Source organism: Trifolium pratense, linkage group LG1, assembly GCF_020283565.1.
Source record: "Trifolium pratense cultivar HEN17-A07 linkage group LG1, ARS_RC_1.1, whole genome shotgun sequence".
In the NCBI taxonomy this organism is placed as follows: domain Eukaryota; kingdom Viridiplantae; phylum Streptophyta; class Magnoliopsida; order Fabales; family Fabaceae; genus Trifolium; species Trifolium pratense.
Window position 1 is genome coordinate 19758190 of NC_060059.1, and position 20544 is coordinate 19778733.

The window sequence follows — 20544 nt, forward strand, 5'->3', positions numbered from 1 at the left end:
CACGTGTCTCGGATTTGTTAAAAGAACTTGAAAACTGAAGGATATCCTACTGGAGTGGATGGATCTGAACTCCTTTCGGCGGTCACAAATAAACCCTATTTTTTGTTTGAGAGTGATGAGGGTATGCCAGCTTTACTAAGGAGTTCAGATCCCAAATATAAGAGCAATCAAAAGCAACGAGTTTAGTAGGGGTGTGCAAAATGAAGTTTATCAATTGGTATGCTGAGCATTTCTTTGGTAGCGATGAGGCAAAAAGTTTCAAAGAAAATGTAAATTCAAGTTTGAATTCACTTTTCAACGAGTATAATGGCCAGGTGGGAGAGTCTCATGCTAGCTCACAAGAATACCGACCAAATGAAGGTGGTAAAGCTGATCCGTATGGCTTTAAGCCATTCTACAAGTCAAGTGGACGCAACAAAGCTGATTCTGAAGTAACAAAGTACTTGGATGAAATATTAGAGGAAGAAGGGGATTTAGATGTCCTAATTTGGTGGAAGGATAATTGTACTCGATATCCAGTCCTTGCAAGAATTGCAAGAGAAGTGTTGGCTATACCAGTCTCTACGGTTGCCTCTGAATCTGCCTTTAGTACCGGAGGGAGAGTGCTTGATGCATATAGGAGTTCACTGTCAGCAATAACAGTGGAAGCATTGATTTGCACACAAGATTGGGTTAAAAAAAAAGATCATGGCATTGAGACATCATCTTTGGTTTCATATGATGATCTTAACACTCTACAGCAACTTGAGCAAGGTAAGATTAAAAGATATCTTCTTTCTACTTACTATAGTAAATCTATCTTTGATTCTTTGTTTTAGCTGTTTTCTTGTAGCTGGTGCGGGTGTTGACTAGCCCTCGTGCTTGGTTGGCTAGAAGTAATTGATCAATCTTGCTGGTGGGTTTTTTTATTTTGGCTTCATCCTCTTGCGCCTCAAGTTTGCGTTGGATGATGTTCTCTCCAGCTTAGCCAGAAGCATTTGGGCTGCTTTGTTTGGTTTTTTAACTTTAGTTTAGTTACTTTGTTTGACTGTTTCTTCATTTTAGTTTGTCAATTAGTTTTCTCTAGTTTGTAATTTTTCTTCACTTCTTGCTGCGTGGTGGTGTTGTCTGAGTTAATTCTTAGCTTGCGAAGTTAGTAATAATGAATTCCTTTTTGTGTTTTGCAGATTTTTTATCAAATCTTGGTAGTTCTTCGGCTTCTACGAGGCTCGATGACGATTGAAGGTAATTATGTCCCAATATTAGTAATTTTTAGGCTATAATGATGGAGTTGAATGAGTATGATGAGTTGAATTAGGCAGTTATAATTATTGTGACAGATTAGTTTGCATAAGTCCTTCTGCATAATTGAACTGGTGTAGTCAGTAGTGTACTTAGCTATTGTCTTGTGAGCTTCATGGTATTGGTGTTTTGCTGTGAAGCTATTTGTTTTGGAATTAGTGTTTAATTAGATGATGCAAATGCTGTGAAGCTATTGTCTTGTGAGCTTCATGGTAATTAGATGTACAATAGTGATTTGTATAAAATTAGTGCTTAATTATATTGTGACTTGACTGCCATCAGGTGCTTGGGTTGGAAGTATGAAAGAGCCTATGAAGAAACTGAGAAATGCAAAGAAGGATATTAAATTGCTTGGATTTCATTATTGTTTGATATAACATGTGTAATGACTAATGAGTTACAACTTAGGTATTTGAGAGTTTGAGCTCTTTGTGGTTGGATCTCATTATTATTTGATTTGATATTAGAACATGCAGAGTTTGTTCTCAGTTGAATTGTCCTGGCATTTGTCTTTGGAAGTGATGAAATTGTGAACAAGTACTTCTTCTTTGTTAAATTTCACATCATTCTTCTTACTTCTTCTTTAGCTGTTTTGCCTCATTGCCTTTTCTCTTGCTTTTCTTGCACTACTACTTTCTCTTTCTTTTGCAACTTTCCAACACTCTCTCTGCTCTGTTATGCCTTGTGTGAGAAACAACTAAACAAATGGGAGAGAAAGTAATATATATGCGACCCACACACTAATTCATGACAACGCCTATGAAGAAGTATAAACTTTTTTCTTAAAAAAATCAGTTTTAAAATTAATTTGAGTAAAAAAAAAGTTTTAAAATTGGTTTGAGTAAAAAAAACCGGTTTAAAATTGGTTTGAGTAAAAAAAAAACCGGTTTAAAATTGGTTCAAGTGAATAATCCGATTTTTATTACAAACCGGTTATGAATTGGTTTCAAACTGGTTATGAACCATATCCAAATTGGTTTTATAAAATAACCGGTTTGTCATGAAATGGTTTTGGATCTAAACCAAAACCAAAAATTAGGTGTGGTGTGGTGTGGTTTTCAAACCATGCACACCCCTAAGCTTTAGTACCAGTTCCACCACGCACGACCAAGGAAAGCAAAGAACCACTTTTAGATATTTTTGGTCACAAATTCCGCAAGCAACGGAACGTGTAAAAATCATGTCACAATAATATAATCGCCACATAACCGACACCAGTAGGTAGTAGTAGCCCCATACTTTATCCCTTTTTCCTCTATTATTAATTTATTAATTTATCACAATATTATTATTATTTCTCAGTTTTCACGTTCATTTCAGATTCATGCAACTTTCATTTCTTTCAAACTATATAGTTAATCAAATATACTCCATAAGATAAAGCACCATCAGCTCTATCATACACTTTCCGTGTTCCCTCTTCAAAAATTTTCTCTTACAACAAACCGGTAGGTGATTCTTTCTACTTCCTTAATTTTTATTTTTTTTATTTTTCAGAAAAATATTAATTTGAAGTAAATTAATGCTCAGAACTGTAATTTTGTAATTTGTTTCTATAATCTTGTGTTTTGTGGTTATAGTTTAGTAATTAATATTTTTGTTAATTTTTTTTCCAGTGTCAGATAAAGTTTCTGTGGTGCTTGGTTTAAATCAGTAATATTGCAGTGATTTGTGAGTTGTGACATTGAGATTAAAGATCTAATTTTTTGAGTTAGTTATTGTGAATTTGTGATTATGGAGACACTTGTTTTTGAGCAGCATAAGAATTTGTCACAAGACTATGGTAGATTTGAGTATTCACCTAGTAAAGATTTTAGAGGGATTAATTGCAGGAATTTTGAGTCTGGTTCAGGTGTATTACCAAATCCATTGAAATCTAAGAGTTTTGATGAAAACCCTAATTTGGAAACTACTCCTAAGAGCACACCAATTCCAATTAATGGAAAAGGTTGTAGAAAAGAGATGACTTTTGATGAAGATTTAAGTGGTGGGAGTTTGTTGTTATCTGAGTTATGGGCTGGACCTACTTATTCAAATTCACCACCACCTAGTTCATTGCCGATTCCGAAGTTTTCAATGAGATCTAAAAGGAGTGTGTCTCTTGATCTTCCTGGTTCGTCACCTGAGATTGAATTATGTGTCATGGCTAAGTCTGCGCCGTCTTCTCCAATTAGGGAGCGTTTGGATTTTACTAGGGATATTTTTGATAATGCGGATTCGGCTACTGAGACCCTGCGTCGAATTCTGAATCTTAATATCAATGATGATTGAAATACAAGAAGCTGTGTGAGTGATCGTGTAAATAAGTGTTTGCAATGAAACTGGGTTAGTTAGTGGTAGATGTATATAAAGGTTCAATAAAATTTGTTTATGAGTTGGTTTGAGTGTTTAGTAGCTTTCGGTTTTTGTGGTTGTGGTTGTGCACTTGACGATCTTGGCTTGGCTTTAGTTGGTCAACAATCTCATGAGTCGTGATTTTGGAAATGGATTAGGCTTTGCAGTAGAAAGGATTACTTAGGTTGTGTACCAGAGGAATCTGTTGAAAGCAGGTTTTGGTATAGGTCTTGAGACTTGATGGAAGCTTCCACGAAAATGATTCGGAAGCAGAATTATGGTAACAGATAGGAGCGGCATGGAATATAATTCGGTTGGCTGCGTTTATTGGACCTGAAGAATGTTACATACAAGTTGAATCCTGACTTTATCATATGTAGTTACTAGTTATCACTTATCATAAGCTTCTTCTCATGTAATGGTTAACTTTCCTAATCCCTATACTCTGACATAGGATATAGGCCTCTTGCTCTAGAGACTATGTGCATACTGTAGAATCTTGCCCTTACATAAAACCCTCAAGTATCTCCCCTTTCTTTCTAAACTCTTTTGGATTTTTTTTCTTACCATCATCTTTAATCATTCTCACTTCTATGCTGATTATACTTTTGTTCTTTGACTCACTTCATCGCTGTCATTCAAGCCGACTAGATGTTATGCAGTTTGCTAGTTACTACCTTTCCCTATCAGTTTATGTCTTCCGGTTATCTTTCTTTCTCTTTATTGATATTTATTTCTTAGCTATTCCCAGTGAGGGTTTTGTTTTCCCCTTTCCTATCTTTTCTGTTTTTTCCGATGAAAAGTTAGAAGGGATTTGTAGTAGTCTTTTGCTGCATTTTCTACTGTTTTCTAGGATTAATCAATGTCGTTCAATCAGTTAATTAACCACCTGCTATTTTCCTTCTGGTTCTGAGTAATAGTATTGCTTATTTCTTTAGTCCCAATCCTAACCTGCCTTTTCTTTCACTTTCATGGAGAGTGTTGGCTATGTTATGCCAAAATTTAAGGTAAAATCTTGCTTGATCATTGTTTAAATGCTTCTACCATATTATTTTTCATGCTGTCACATTAAAGTTACTGAGAATTTGTTCAATATGTGAATCAGGAAAGCAAAACTTCACCGATGTTGTTTCTGTTATGGCTCATGAGATGTGGTCAGTTGCAAATCGTTTTCGCCACTATGTCCTATGTGGCTCGTAAATTTGTTTGTTTCTTCAGTAACTTGTTTGATGTGCTGAAATAAAATGTTAATGACTATTATCTACTTGACATTATGTATCTGAATTAAATACTTGTTTTCTTTAAGTTGCATTTTAGTGAACTTTTGTATCCAATGTAAGCTTAGTAGTTAATTAAAATGTGGAGGTCCTAATGTTGATGGAACTTGTTCCATGAAAAATTTGGTGATGATTCTCAATTCTCATACATCAAAGATTTGGTGTCATGTCTGAACCATTCAGAATGGTCCATTTTCATGTGATTGTGATGACAACTACATGTTTGGATCCTTGATAGTTAAATGAAACCAAATTCTATGCGGAAAGTGGCATGAGAAGTTTTATTAGTATCTATATGTTGGTGATTTGGGCTCTGTTTGGTAAAATAAAGCTATAAGCTAGCTTATAGCTGATAAGCTAGCTGATTGGAATTAAAGTGTTTGGTAAAATTAGCTTTTTAAATAATTGATAAATATAAAAAGACATAAAAGGACATTTATATGTAGTGGGTAGTTTTTGTTTTAGTGGGTAGTTTTTTATTTTATAAAAAATAATAAAATTAAATTAAAGGTTAAAAATGGAAAAAACTGTAAAAAGCTATAAGCTATAAGCTCAAACGCTACTTGAAATAGCATCTCAAAAAAAGCTATAAGCTCGTGAGAAAAGCTCGTTACCAAACACTTCACATTTTTATCAAACAAGCTTATAAGCTCGTCCAATAAGCTATAAGCTAGCTTATTAGACTTACCAAACAGAGCCTTGGTGAATTGCAGTGTTGCTTTGGATGATGAAAATGGGGGGAGAAGTACAGTTTGCCTGTTTCCCGAGACCTCACTTAGTTGAGGATTTCACTCTTCAACCTCAAGGTACTTGGTTCGAGACCTGACACCGAGAAAAAATAGTACAGTTTGTATTGGATAGTAAATAGAAGCCAATCAAAGAAGTAAAGACTTCGTTTTTTTTTTTTGGTTTTTAATCCTATAACAATTGAACTCGGGTATATTATTCAAATTCCTAGGATCACATGTATATTATCCAAATTCTTCACCACCAAACCAAAAGGTTGGATCATATCCTTAATTCTTGCATTCGTGCCATATCCTACCTTGGTTGTATTGAATGATATAGTGCATGTTTGGATGGGTATCTAAATCGGACGATTCACAATGAATAACATGATTTTGGCAAAAGCCTCTCTAAATTCAACAAAATCACGGTACCACCGTAATTTTATCAAAGTCATCACTCATCCCACCGTGCATGTATATATGTTGTAGGTGTATAGTCTAGTACCCTAAAATATAGTTCAATAATGATAAAATGTAATAATATATTCTTACCAATTGAGTATTGAGTTATGTTTATGGAAAATATTAAAAATATTTTCTAATATTCTAACATTAAATATGGAGTATTTAGTACCGAAATATGTTGTACTGTATTAAGTAGGGATGTTGATGGTCTGACGTGGACAGCCAATATGACCCAACTATTTGGTCCATAGACTGATTTGTGTTCCACTAGAAAATAAACACAAAGAAAAATATGGTAAAAATGAGTCTCATTTTATGACTAAGTAGCATTTAAAAATGGGTGTAGTCCTACACTCCTACCTAAACATTATTATCTCTTAACCTAAACTACTATTATTCCCATTCCATCAAGTTAATCCTTTAATTGTTTTAAAAATAGAATGTTTAGGAATTAACTTGATGAATTAATTAAAAAAATTAAATTAGTTCACTTTAAATTAGGGGTTACCTTAAGCCTTATTACTTCTTTACATGTAATAAAGGACAATATAACAATTCTTCTTTTTCCATGTTTTTAAATGGTTATTTTTTATACACCAAAATATTCAATGTTAGTAGTTAGCTGTTATTTTTGTTAGCCCTTACGAATGAGGATTTATTTACATTTCTCTAAGTGCACTAGTGGAGTTCAAACTCTTGAAGTTATCACTATTATTTTAAATTATCCATATATTTCCTAAAGTTGTCTAAAAAATAATATAAAGTTGTCTGCATATATATATTTTTTAAAAAAGTTGGCTCTATTATTTCATCTCTACATAGATATATTTGCAATAAGAAACCTGCGTGTTTGGACGGGTTGCCATTTTAGCTGTAGATGAGTAGTTATATCATCAATGGACTTCCATGATATTGTCTCATGGAATTTTTCACAATTTCCACCTTTCCCATATCGTCGTGTCATGGGCTTCCATTTTTTGTTTTCACGAGTTATGTTATTTTCAATCTCCACAAGCTGTCATGCTTATTGTGAACTCTCTCTTCTAAATTTCAAATGATAACAATTTTTGTTGACATTTTTTTTAATTTTTTTTGGGTACAAAGCTAGATATATTTAATTTTTTTTTTTATATTGCATATCGTTATTATTACTAAAATAATATGGAGCTATTCATACTCACGTAACACCTATCTATATATGTAGTGAAAAAACCAATTTGGGTTGGAATAGTGGTGCTGACTTGAGACCTTAGGGTTTGCTCCTCTCAAAATTTCAGGTTCAATTTTTTTTTTTATGTTAATTTTGGTGTGCGTCCATACAGTACAAAAAAGTTCTGACTTTAAATAAGATCTTGCAAGTGAGCGGTGAGATTGATCTCGAATTAGTCGGTCCTTAGCTGAATGTCAAGTTTCAAAACCATGTAGTGAAAGGACTCATATTTACATTGTAATTTTAATTTGACAAACTAAAAACATGTCTTTCTTATTTTTTATATTTTATATACATTTAAAAAATACATACAAAATTATATTTGATATTAATATTCGATTCTTTTCCCTACAATTCATCTTAATAATTTGGAGGTATTCACACAACAACCAATTAGAATACATAATTCATATACATGTGAAATAAAAGTTAGTTAAAATTTATGAGTATCACATGCAAACCTATTTATCTTACTTGCTCCCATTGATTATTGCATAAATAAATTATCAAAAAGTAGTGTATGTCGCCTTAAAATTTTGATGTTAAGAAATAATTTTTCATAAGATTTATGTAAGTTGGTACTTTATCTTTAAAGGATGTGACACCTTTGATGCTAATTTGTCATTCGTACAAACTATAGTAACTAATTAACGATGCCAAAGGAGTCACCATCTTTGGGGTTCCTTTTGCTTGTTCTTTACTATTACCATTAATTGATGATGAGCATTAAACATATTAGCATGCTATCACTTTTCAGTACTAATTGGGTCCCAATTTCGTTTGTGTTAATTCTTGAACTTTTCACCTTAGGCGCAGCATTAATCCTTTGCGAACGTCAATTTCACAAGTTAATGATTCCCCAAGCACAATACTTATCTAGTTAAGGTAGCTGGTGGTTTTCATGTGCACCAAGTCTTGTTTACCATCTCCTTTCATTTTCACATGTCCTATATATTACGGTTGGATGTCATTCCACTTATTTATTTATTTATTTATTTTGATTTAAATATGATTTTTTTATTTTATTATTTATTTATATAAAGAGGTGCAAAAGCCCCTAGAGAAAGAAATTAAACAACAACTAAACGAGGAGCATTAATCCCCATAACATCAACTAATTAACAAGAAAGACTGCATCCTAGAAGGACATTGATCATATATCTTCCGTAATTTGTCTCTCGATAGAATGATAAATCTTGATCTCCCAATTCAAAGCAATAAGTCAACAAATTTTCTGAATGAGTCGAATCTGAGGTCTTCCAACATCCCTCAAAACTTTGTGATGTATGCATCGCACCTATTCAAATTTCTAGAAAAACTACAAAGCCATTGTACATCCGTTCCTCTAATGATACCACCACAACCTCCTATATATGCGCCATCTATATTCAGTCGCACCCAACCATCATTTGGCTTCCACCAAGCAATCCAAGCCTCAACACACATGGAGTAGTAGTAAGCATAATGTTACCAAGATTAGTTGCGTTATATTGACAAACTCATCCCAAAACAACTCACTAAGGCAAATGAGGGCGGATGCATTAGACTCTATATATGTTGCTCTCTATTACTCCAAAGCCAAAGAAAATGATAGCACGATGCCCGCACACTCAACCAAGGTCTCGAGAGAGAGGTTCAAGGAAATTCACTATGATAATTCCATATATAGCATCAAATTCCTCACTGAGCATCAATCCGCAAGACAACACTCCCATGACGTGACACAATGTAGGGACTATTCTTAAGTATGAAGTAAAATGTGGACACTAAAAACATATTTAACCCTAAAAACAATAGGCCCACACTGTGTCACGTTAGGCAAAGACCAATTTTGATAACGAAAATAATTGTAGAATTTTTTTTCACCGTAAAAAAAATGTAGAAACTAATTGATGGCACAAATTAACAGCAAAGACCAATTTTAATAACGGAAATAATTATAGGATTTTTTTTACCATAAAAAAAATGTAGAAACTATTCTTGATTGTAGGATAAAATGTAGACCTAAAAACATATTTAATCCTTAGATATAATAGGAGCTCATCAACAAAACTTGTCATCATTGATGAAACCCTCATTCTCAGTTTGCTGGATCAGAGCTGAAAATCCTTTAGTACTTGGGATGAATAAGAATGGAGAAAGATGATCTCTTTATTATAAGGCTAGTTTGGTCGTTATAAATTAAAATTGTGTAGGAAACTGATTCCACCCACATCCTAATCGGTTTTTATTTTTTTTTTATTTTATCAAAGAGAGATGTTGTTTAGACATTAAAATTTTATCGTCAAATTTGTTGACAAATATTTTTTGTGTATATTTAGTTGATAGACATGTTTCATTTTATATGCGGTGGTGATCAGGACACGAACTTCAGACACTCCACATATTCATCTTAAATGTGGAATTTCTACCCACTAAATCACCTGACAATTATTTTTTTAAATGAATATGTGCAATGTTGTAAAACGGTTTTACTGAGTTTATAAAAACAGGAAAACGAATTTTCAAAATTGGCAAAGAAACAAATTATTGGCTGAGTCGCGTATTAGGTCGCTTTCTTTAAGACGTTTCGCGGAACTACTCGAAGAAGTGCACTGTAGTATATCAACCGCGAAGTCCCCAGGATAAAACAGCCGTTTTCAATGAAAATACCGATAAACTACTGCACTGTAGTATCGGCCAGAATAACACCAAGTATGGTCGAAAATTTCGAACCACTCTAATTGATATACGAATATCAATTCTACGGCAACAACCGTTCAAATTTTGAAACAACAAAAATTAATTTCGAAGAAGAAAATGAGAGAAGGAAAGAAGCAGTTTTCTCAGAATGCAGAGAAAAAGAAGTGAGTAAAAACTGAAGAAAATAAGTGGTATTTATAGGCAAGTAGGGAGCTGGAATCAGAGCAATTTCAGGAGCTGAAGGCACACGTTTTTGACCGTTTAAAGCTCAGTCAAATCTCAAAACGTGGCAAAAAATTAGGGACACGTTTTTGACCGTTAACAGATTTGAAAATCTGTTTCAGACTTGGTCTCAGCACATTTAACATGTGCGAATTAAGGGACACACATAAAAGAAATTTAAATTCAAAAATTTCTTTTTTCTTAGTATTAAAAAATTAATATATCACCCAAGCCCAAGCCCAAGCCCGGCCCGAACCGAGCCGAGCCGGCCGGTCGGACGGACGGCGGCGGCGGCGCGCGCGCGCGCGTGTGTGATATTCGACATTGTGTGTGGTCTCCCTTTCTTACAAAAGTGGGTACCCCAAGGGCACACCCTTGGTTGCCAACTTGTGATATATAAACACTACCAAGTGGTGTGATTTTTCCAATGTTCTTAAATAAGACAAGTTTGGTTGTCTTTTCTTTAATATTTCATAAGCGGATTCGCTTCTTTTAGATTTGGGAATTCTATTCAAAACAAAGCAGACAGTCAAAATTATTTCCCCCCACCAATGTTTAGCGGCACCAGAATTTAACATAATAGCAACAACTAATTCAGTAAGAGTTCTATTCTTTCTTTCTGCTTTACCATTCATTTCAGGGGAATATGGTGCAGTCGTTTCATGTATAATTCCGTGTTGTTTATAAAAATCATTAAATAAACTAGAATTATATTCGGTTCCCCTATCACTACGAAGTCTCTTGATTTTCGTATTAAATTGATTTTCTATTTCTTTCACAAAAATTTTGAACATATCAAAAGCATCACTTTTATTTTTCATTAAATAAACAAAAGTATAATCTGAACAATCATCAATAAAAGTGATAAAATAACGTTTGTTATTCCTAGTCATGGTTCCATCTAGTTCACATATATCAGAATGTATAAGGTCCATTGGTTCAGATTCTCGTATTACTGATTTATGTTTGCTCTTTGTTATTTTACCTTGACTACAAAATTCACATTTTTCTATGTCATTAAAACTAAGTTTAGGAATTAATCCTAAGTTACTAATATTCAAAATAGATCGTTTATTAACATGACAAAGTCTAGAATGCCAAATATTAAAATCACACAAAGAGTAAACAGAAGGAGAAATTTTATTCATAACATTAAAATCAACATTGAGTTTAAACATGCCATCAGAGGCGTACCCTTTCCCAATAAAAATACCATTCTTAGTGATGGTGTACATATCAGCCCCAATAGTTTGATTAAACCCAGCCTTATTTAAGAGGAAACCAGAAACAAGATTCTTCTTCATCTCAGGAACATGAAGGACTTCTTTCAAGATAAGAGTCTTTCCAGAGGTGAACTTCAGAACAACATCTCCAACACCAGCAACATCAGATGTATGAGCATTACCCATCTGCACCTTCTTATTTTCAGCATTCGTGTATGTTTTAAACATGGCACGATCATAACAGACATGGCGGGTAGCGCCAGTATCTATCCACCATCCATCAGTACCACCGACCATATTAATTTCGGTGATCATAGCAGCATATGGCTCATCAGCCACATTCACATTAATATGTGCAAGATTAGCCGGTTTAGGCCTCTTTGGATTTCTGCACTTCTTTGATATATGACCTGTTTTCCAGCAATTGAAGCAATAAAAAGGCTCAACAGCGTCATTTCTAGGAGGTGGTGGTTGCTGTTGTTGCTTAGCAATATGGCCCCTAACAGGGTTACCATTCTTAACTCGGTTTTGAATGCGGCTCTGATTCTGATTTTTCAAAGGTTTGCCCGTAGGCTTCAGAGCTGCACCGAATTTCTTTTTATTGGTGTTAGAAACAACCAATATCTTTTCTTCCTCTTTCATATCTTGTTTCCGAGATTCTTCTTCTATACGAAGACGGGTAATCAGACCCTCAATGGAAAACTCCTTTGTCTTATGACGGAGCTGATTCTTAAAGTCTTTCCAACTGGGGGGCAGCTTATCAATAATGACAGAAATTTGAAACTGCTCATGTAAAGGCATACCTTCGGTTATTATTTCATGAGCAATCTTCTGCAGTTCATGTGACTGCACTTCCACTGACCTTTCATCAACCATCTGGTATTTCAAATACCTACTCACAGCATACTTCTTCACTCCAGCTTCCTCAGTATCATACTTCTTACTCAGAGCCTCCCACACATCACTGGCTGTATTATAGGTTCTGTAATAATCATACAGATCATCCTCCAATCCATTAATGATATAGTTTTTGCAAACATAATCATTATCAATCCAGAGCTGCCTATCTATTTCTAGTTGCAGCGCTTTTTCTTTAAGCTGTTCTGTCGTGGCCTTGCCTTTTTCGGCAGAGACAGCATCACCGTTGGTGTTAACGGTCTGTTCATTAGTTCCAGAAGCAGAAGCTTCAGCAGGAACCACAGGAATGGGCTGTTTCAAAACGTAGGCACATTTTTTAAGAGTCAGGAAGGAAAACATTTTTTGCTGCCAACGTTTGAAATGATTGCCCTCAAACTTAAACGGCCTTTCGGTAGCACCGACAGATGAATTACCAATAATCTCTTCGTTTGCCATGATATTTTCGAAACGTCTTAAAATTGTTGTAAAACGGTTTTACTGAGTTTATAAAAACAGGAAAACGAATTTTCAAAATTGGCAAAGAAACAAATTATTGGCTGAGTCGCGTACTAGGTCGCTTTCTTTAAGACGTTTCGCGGAACTACTCGAAGAAGTGCACTGTAGTATATCAACCGCGAAGTCCCCAGGATAAAACAGCCGTTTTCAATGAAAATACCGATAAACTACTGCACTGTAGTATCGGCCAGAATAACACCAAGTATGGTCGAAAATTTCGAACCACTCTAATTGATATACGAATATCAATTCTACGGCAACAACCGTTCAAATTTTGAAACAACAAAAATTAATTTCGAAGAAGAAAATGAGAGAAGGAAAGAAGCAGTTTTCTCAGAATGCAGAGAAAAAGAAGTGAGTAAAAACTGAAGAAAATAAGTGGTATTTATAGGCAAGTAGGGAGCTGGAATCAGAGCAATTTCAGGAGCTGAAGGCACACGTTTTTGACCGTTTAAAGCTCAGTCAAATCTCAAAACGTGGCAAAAAATTAGGGACACGTTTTTGACCGTTAACAGATTTGAAAATCTGTTTCAGACTTGGTCTCAGCACATTTAACATGTGCGAATTAAGGGACACACATAAAAGAAATTTAAATTCAAAAATTTCTTTTTTCTTAGTATTAAAAAATTAATATATCACCCAAGCCCAAGCCCAAGCCCGGCCCGAACCGAGCCGGCCGGTCGAACGGACGGCGGCGGCGCGCGTGTGTGATATTCGACATTGTGTGTGGTCTCCCTTTCTTACAAAAGTGGGTACCCCAAGGGCACACCCTTGGTTGCCAACTTGTGATATATAAACACTACCAAGTGGTGTGATTTTTCCAATGTGGGACTCAAAGAGTCTTTTTTCAATTCACACTACACATGGTTCTTGCACTTGTGTTTATTTCAATACCAAGTTCCCTCCAAATTCTTCATCATGTTCCAACAATCCCCCACTTGAATTTAAAAAAGTTGTTTCAGTCATAACGTTAAACGTTTCAGTAAGATTGTGCATAAGCGAAGGTGAGCTAAGTCTTGGAACCTTCACGTAGCGAGTAAGAGCCTGATTAAGCAAGAGTGACTTTTAGTCTTGGAACTCTATCTCAGATTTCCCTCTAACCAGCACACAACCTTTCATAAGGTGTTTTCTAAGGCCCGTGCATTAATGGCCCTGCACGTCTATCCCAGTTTCATGAATGCTCTAGGAATTCGCCCCGAAACTCCAGAGGAACCGGCCTCAGTTTCACATTCATATAGGTGATTCTATCAAGAGTACTCCTGATGTACTCCACTCCTATAGAGTATAGATTTCATATTAAATTGATTTTCGTATCAAATTGATTTTCTACGAAGTCTCTTGATTTTCGTATTAAATTGATTTTCTATTTCTTTCACAAAAATTTTGAACATATCAAAAGCATCACTTTTATTTTTCATTAAATAAACAAAAGTATAATCTGAACAATCATCAATAAAAGTGGTAAAATAACGTTTGTTATTCCTAGTCATGGTTCCATCTAGTTCACATATATCAGAATGTATAAGGTCCATTGGTTCAGATTCTCGTATTACTGATTTATGTTTGCTCTTTGTTATTTTAGCTTGACTACAAAATTCACATTTTTCTATGTCATTAAAACTAAGTTTAGGAATTAATCCTAAGTTACTAATATTCAAAATAGATCGTTTATTAACATGACAAAGTCTAGAATGCCAAATATTAAAATCACACAAAGAGTAAACAGAAGGAGAAATTTTATTCATAACATTAAAATCAACATTGAGTTTAAACATGCCATCAGAGGCGTACCCTTTCCCAATAAAAATACCATTCTTAGTGATGGTGTACATATCAGCCCCAATAGTTTGATTAAACCCAGCCTTATTTAAGAGGAAACCAGAAACAAGATTCTTCTTCATCTCAGGAACATGAAGGACTTCTTTCAAGATAAGAGTCTTTCCAGAGGTGAACTTCAGAACAACATCTCCAACACCAGCAACATCAGATGTATGAGCATTACCCATCTGCACCTTCTTATTTTCAGCATTCGTGTATGTTTTAAACATAGCACGATCATAACAGACATGGCGGGTAGCGCCAGTATCTATCCACCATCCATCAGTACCACCGACCATATTAATTTCGGTGATCATAGCAGCATATGGCTCATCAGCCACATTCACATTAATATGTGCAAGATTAGCCGGTTTAGGCCTCTTTGGATTTCTGCACTTCTTTGATATATGACCTGTTTTCCAGCAATTGAAGCAATAAAAAGGCTCAACAGCGTCATTTCTAGGAGGTGGTGGTTGCTGTTGTTGCTTAGCAATATGGCCCCTAACAGGGTTACCATTCTTAACTCGGTTTTGAATGCGGCTCTGATTCTGATTTTTCAAAGGTTTGCCCGTAGGCTTCAGAGCTGCACCGAATTTCTTTTTATTGGTGTTAGAAACAACCAATATCTTTTCTTCCTCTTTCATATCTTGTTTCCGAGATTCTTCTTCTATACGAAGACGGGTAATCAGACCCTCAATGGAAAACTCCTTTGTCTTATGACGGAGCTGATTCTTAAAGTCTTTCCAACTGAGGGGCAGCTTATCAATAATGACAGAAATTTGAAACTGCTCATGTAAAGGCATACCTTCGGTTATTATTTCATGAGCAATCTTCTGCAGTTCATGTGACTGCACTTCCACTGACCTTTCATCAACCATCTGGTATTTCAAATACCTACTCACAGCATACTTCTTCACTCCAGCTTCCTCAGTATCATACTTCTTACTCAGAGCCTCCCACACATCACTGGCTGTATTATAGGTTCTGTAATAATCATACAGATCATCCTCCAATCCATTAATGATATAGTTTTTGCAAACATAATCATTATCAATCCAGAGCTGCCTATCTATTTCTAGTTGCAGCGCTTTTTCTTTAAGCTGTTCTGCCGTGGCCTTGCCTTTTTCGGCAGAGACAGCATCACCGTTGGTGTTAACGGTCTGTTCATTAGTTCCAGAAGCAGAAGCTTTAGCAGGAACCACAGGAATGGGCTGTTTCAAAACGTAGGCACATTTTTTAAGAGTCAGGAAGAAAAACATTTTTTGCTGCCAACGTTTGAAATGATTGCCCTCAAACTTAAACGGCCTTTCGGTAGCACCGACAGATGAATTACCAATAATCTCTTCGTTTGTCATGATATTTTCGAAACGTCTTAAAATTGTTGTAAAACGGTTTTACTGAGTTTATAAAAACAGGAAAACGAATTTTCAAAATTGGCAAAGAAACAAATTATTGGCTGAGTCGCGTACTAGGTCGCTTTCTTTAAGACGTTTCGCGGAACTACTCGAAGAAGTGCACTGTAGTATATCAACCGCGAAGTCCCCAGGATAAAACAGCCATTTTCAATGAAAATACTGATAAACTACTGCACTGTAGTATCGGCCAGAATAACACCAAGTATGGTCGAAAATTTCGAACCACTCTAATTGATATACGAATATCAATTCTACGGCAACAACCGTTCAAATTTTGAAACAACAAAAATTAATTTCGAAGAAGAAAATGAGAGAAGGAAAGAAGCAGTTTTCTCAGAATGCAGAGAAAAAGAAGTGAGTAAAAACTGAAGAAAATAAGTGGTATTTATATGCAAGTAGGGAGCTGGAATCAGAGCAATTTCAGGAGCTGAAGGCACACGTTTTTGACCGTTTAAATTAAGGGACACACGGTCGGACGGACGGCGGCGGCGCGCGTGTGTGATATTCGACATTGTGTGTTGTCTCCCTTTCTTACAAAAGTGGGTACCCCAAGGGCACACCCTTGGTTGCCAACTTGTGATATATAAACACTACCAAGTGGTGTGATTTTTCCAATGTGGGACTCAAAGAGTCTTTTTTCAATTCACACTACACATGGTTCTTGCACTTGTGTTTATTTCAATACCAAGTTCCCTCCAAATTCTTCATCATGTTCCAACATATATATCACATACAATATCAAGATTTTATTGTTCAAATAACATTCTTTACCCAAATCTGCTTTTGATCGAAACCTAACATTTATATAACTCCACAAATATAACACAATTTATTCTAACAGCTAGCTTTACTAATATCAATCTTTTAGGTATAACTCTTTTTTTTTAACACTCCGAGACTCGTCTTATTTAGACATGTACCGGTACATTGCTGAAGTAAGCAATTTTAATAGGTCCACAAATAATGTTTAATATAAAAAATTAATAAATACTATTTATAAATCTATCACAATTGTCAATTTCAACAACAAATGTATCTATACATATCTAAATAAATGTGTACAGAATAATTCTTTTTTTTTTTTTTTTTGGTTTATAATTCATTTTTTCCTTTTGTGTTTAAGAAGAGTATATGTAAACTTAAATAACACTTAATAATTAATAATTTGAGATGGAGGGAATAGTACCTGTCCATGTTGCTTATCATATTAAATAAACCATTACATTTTTTTTTTCCTTTTTGGCACATACTTATAATGCTAATGACTTGATGTGTAGATCAATTTTTGTAATTTAATGTCAGAATAGCATTAAAACCGAACTTTGAAATTGTGGGATTCTCACTGTTGTTAATACGTACAAAGTTTCACATTGATGCCTAATACTCAATTATTTGGTTGGATGATGGAGTAATAGGCAAGGAAAAGGACCTATAACAAATGTATATTTCTCTGTCAGTGTCAGTTTTTTGAAGTATTATAATGGTTTGCTTGATTTATCTAAGTGAGGGGCGTGAAAACTGAAAAGCATAACAATAATAGAATACATCAATCATATTAATGTATTTTTTTTTTATATTCTTTTTTCAAGAGTCTAACACACATACAGTATAACTCTGTTTGGTATGTACCAAAAAAAATATAACTGTTTGGTAATGTCATAATATGGATAGTTGCTCACTTGCATAGTTGCTCTGAGCTCAATATGGATAATCCCTGACTACCCGGCCCCTCGTGCCCCAATAGTGGTATTACAGTTGATGGTTCGACGAAGGATTCAACTAGCTCCTTGTATTGAAAGTCTTTCTGACAAAGGTGGTCAGACGGAGTATAGTTGTTCAAGCACAATGTGGATGATCCTCTGGCTGCCATAAACATAACCATAGTGCAAATAAGTCGAGTATGTTGACTCTCCTAATTAAAAAAATCTACTAAATTCATCGAGTTGTTCCAAAAAATCAAAACGACCAATTATCAATGAAATTCCTTGTCAACTTTCTGTAAAATACATATTTGGACGGGGGCTTCCAAATATATCGTAAGCTAATCTCATGTTGACAAATAACCAACCCGCAATGAATAGGAAGGGTATAGTAAATAGTAACGATATAAAGAATAGTATCGAATACCAACCTATTATATCAAACCTCTTTGCAACCTTTTATCATTTTGAGCTCCAATCATAAATGTATTCTATTAATAAAAATCGGGAATCTTCTTGAGAGAAATAATTTATTGGTCCCCATTTAATAATTATATGCATTATCATCACCAACAACTAAGATAAGAAGGAAAATAAAAGGCAGTATTTTCAATCATATCATCATCTTCATAAGAACCAATTCAATACTACTCATTTCTTGAGATGAACTCTACAATACATTATACATCCTCTTTTATCTCTATTTGCAAGGTAGAAGGAGGAAAAACCACACAAATAGAACTTAAAAAAGGTAAATACTTAAAAGTAAATTGTGATCATCAAATTCTTAATTTTCTGCTCCATCTAACACCATCTCTTTGTGTCGACATTCTTGGCTGCAAAAAGCTTTTTCACCTCTGCAAAAAAATAAAACATAAATCAAATTCATGCTCCTTAAAAAATGTCCCTCAAAGTAACTAAATAAATCAAAAAAGATGCAATAGAAAAATAAATATTAAAATTAACTAAATTTAATTACCTGTAAATGAAGATGTCTTTTGTATGCTCAAGATGATTTTTGCAAGTGTGACAAAAACTAAGAAAATTCAGTGAAAAATAGTGAGGACTATTAGGGACAGAACAGTAACTTTCCACAACACAATTATCAAATATATGAGTTGTTTTTGGATTTGGACCATGTGATTTCACACATGTGTATTCTTCAGAAAGTTCCATTTCACTCAAACTAAGAACACCATTTTGTGAATCATTGATTTTGCCACCAAAAAAATCAGTTTTTGACTCAAACGTGGAAGTGGGCAAGGGAGGAATGTTCACTCTAAGTTCAGTTCCAAACAGAACTTTTCTATTACTTAGTTTTTCAGAATTTTGATGAAAAGTTTCATCTTTTAGAACACCAACAAGACCAAGTCCAATGATTCTTGAATCTACTTTGTCTCTTGAGCTACTACAAACTTTGTTCCTATTGTTAATTGAGAAAGGATTCTCAAAATGACTTAAAGCTTTTGAGTCAAGAATTGATGTTGGACTTATCAAAGCTTCAGTTCCATAGAGAGATTTTTTAGAAGTGAAATGAAAATCTCTATAGTTTGGTGAACCAAATAGAGATGGAATAGTTGTAGTGATCAAGTTTTGATTTGGTGATTGTTCACCCATCAAACTTTGTCTGGTCACTACTCTTGATCTGTTTCTAAGTAGCATAAGTGCTTATTTTAAGCACTTTTAAGATGAAAAATAATAAAAAAAAAAATGAAATTGAAAAGGAAAAAGAATCCAAAGTGAAAGTGTACTGAATTTGTCTTTGATGTTTTAATTTACTTGAAGAAGAAAAAGCATGATTTAGTAGTGGTACATGTACTATTGCAACTTTGGGATTATTTTTCAGCTTTAATTCTGAAACTTTGAGGAGAAAAAAACAGAAAGAAAGAGAAGAAAAAGAGAGAAGCTTTTGACATGAGAGAGATATGACTGAATAATAATTATATGGGTTTTAAAGGAAGAAAAAGCAAAAGATGTTGTGTGCATGAAAATCAAACGTTAATTAATACTTCAAAGTTTTGCTTTCTTTTTTTTTAATGAAAAAAGTTGTATTCTATTTTTCTACATCTAAAATCTCAACCGTTGTCACTAAACATATTGATTTTTATTTTTATTTTGTCTTTTTCTGATCATTTATTTATTTATTGTTAGTATATGATTTGATCCAAGGTATTTTGTCCTGACTCTGGTAATCTGGTGTGCCTTCGAACCATGAAACATGAAAAGAGTTTTTTTTTTTTTTTTTTTTTTACCTTAATGGATTGGTTGACAAATTTAGGAATTGACATATTAGAAAAATTAGTGTCCCATTGATTTGTAAAAAACCAAGTAATACAAACAAAAAAACCTAAGCAAAATTTTAAGATACAGTATTAAACAATTTTATGTGATATATATATATATATTTAATGAATAATAAGAAAATTTAGCGGCAAGGGAGAACCTCCACATACACCGTCCCTCAAACGATGATGACAATGACATCACTCTTAGATTTTGTCTGAAGAACTAGCGCTTCTTGAAGGTGGTCATTGGTCAGCGTCAGAGTGGTCATTCGCCACAAGGGGTGGGACGTTGACCACCAGAGGTCCTTGGGGGTCATGGGTGCCTAGTTGACGTGTATATTGAAAGTTTGTTAGTTGTTTCAATCTCTCGTGCGGGTGTTGGTATTTTTATCCTAGCCAAGGGTTCTCGAACCACCTCAGATTGCTGATGCAAAGCTTCAATGAGACTTCTCAAGAGTTCGTTCGTATCTTGTTCGACGCTCTGTACATTT

General features: G+C 34.5%; 2 protein-coding genes across 3 annotated transcripts; one reads left to right on the forward strand and one right to left on the reverse strand.

Annotated features, from left to right (window-relative positions):
- Positions 1-65: 65 nt before the first annotated feature.
- Positions 66-5014, forward strand: LOC123923930 (zinc finger BED domain-containing protein DAYSLEEPER-like). 2 transcript variants are annotated; one of them, XR_006814530.1, is made up of 5 exons: positions 66-753; positions 1167-1224; positions 1564-2729; positions 2898-4622; positions 4721-5014. XR_006814530.1 is itself a non-coding variant. In XM_045976674.1 (4 exons), exons 1-2 carry the CDS (start codon positions 201-203, stop codon positions 1220-1222), a joined length of 609 nt encoding a protein of 202 aa, XP_045832630.1. In that variant the 5' UTR covers positions 66-200; the 3' UTR covers positions 1223-1224; positions 1564-4622; positions 4721-4924. The 2 variants fall into 2 exon arrangements, 1 of the variants encoding a protein (XP_045832630.1); XM_045976674.1 differs by having other exon boundaries at positions 1564-4622; positions 4721-4924.
- A 13360-nt stretch (positions 5015-18374) lies between these two features.
- On the reverse strand, positions 18375-19833 carry LOC123922472 (FCS-Like Zinc finger 8-like). Its single transcript, XM_045975189.1, has 2 exons — positions 18748-19833; positions 18375-18625 (listed from the first exon to the last, which is right to left on the reverse strand). Exons 1-2 carry the CDS (start codon positions 19428-19430, stop codon positions 18556-18558), a joined length of 753 nt encoding a protein of 250 aa, XP_045831145.1. The 5' UTR covers positions 19431-19833; the 3' UTR covers positions 18375-18555.
- Between the last annotated feature and the right edge of the window lie 711 nt (positions 19834-20544).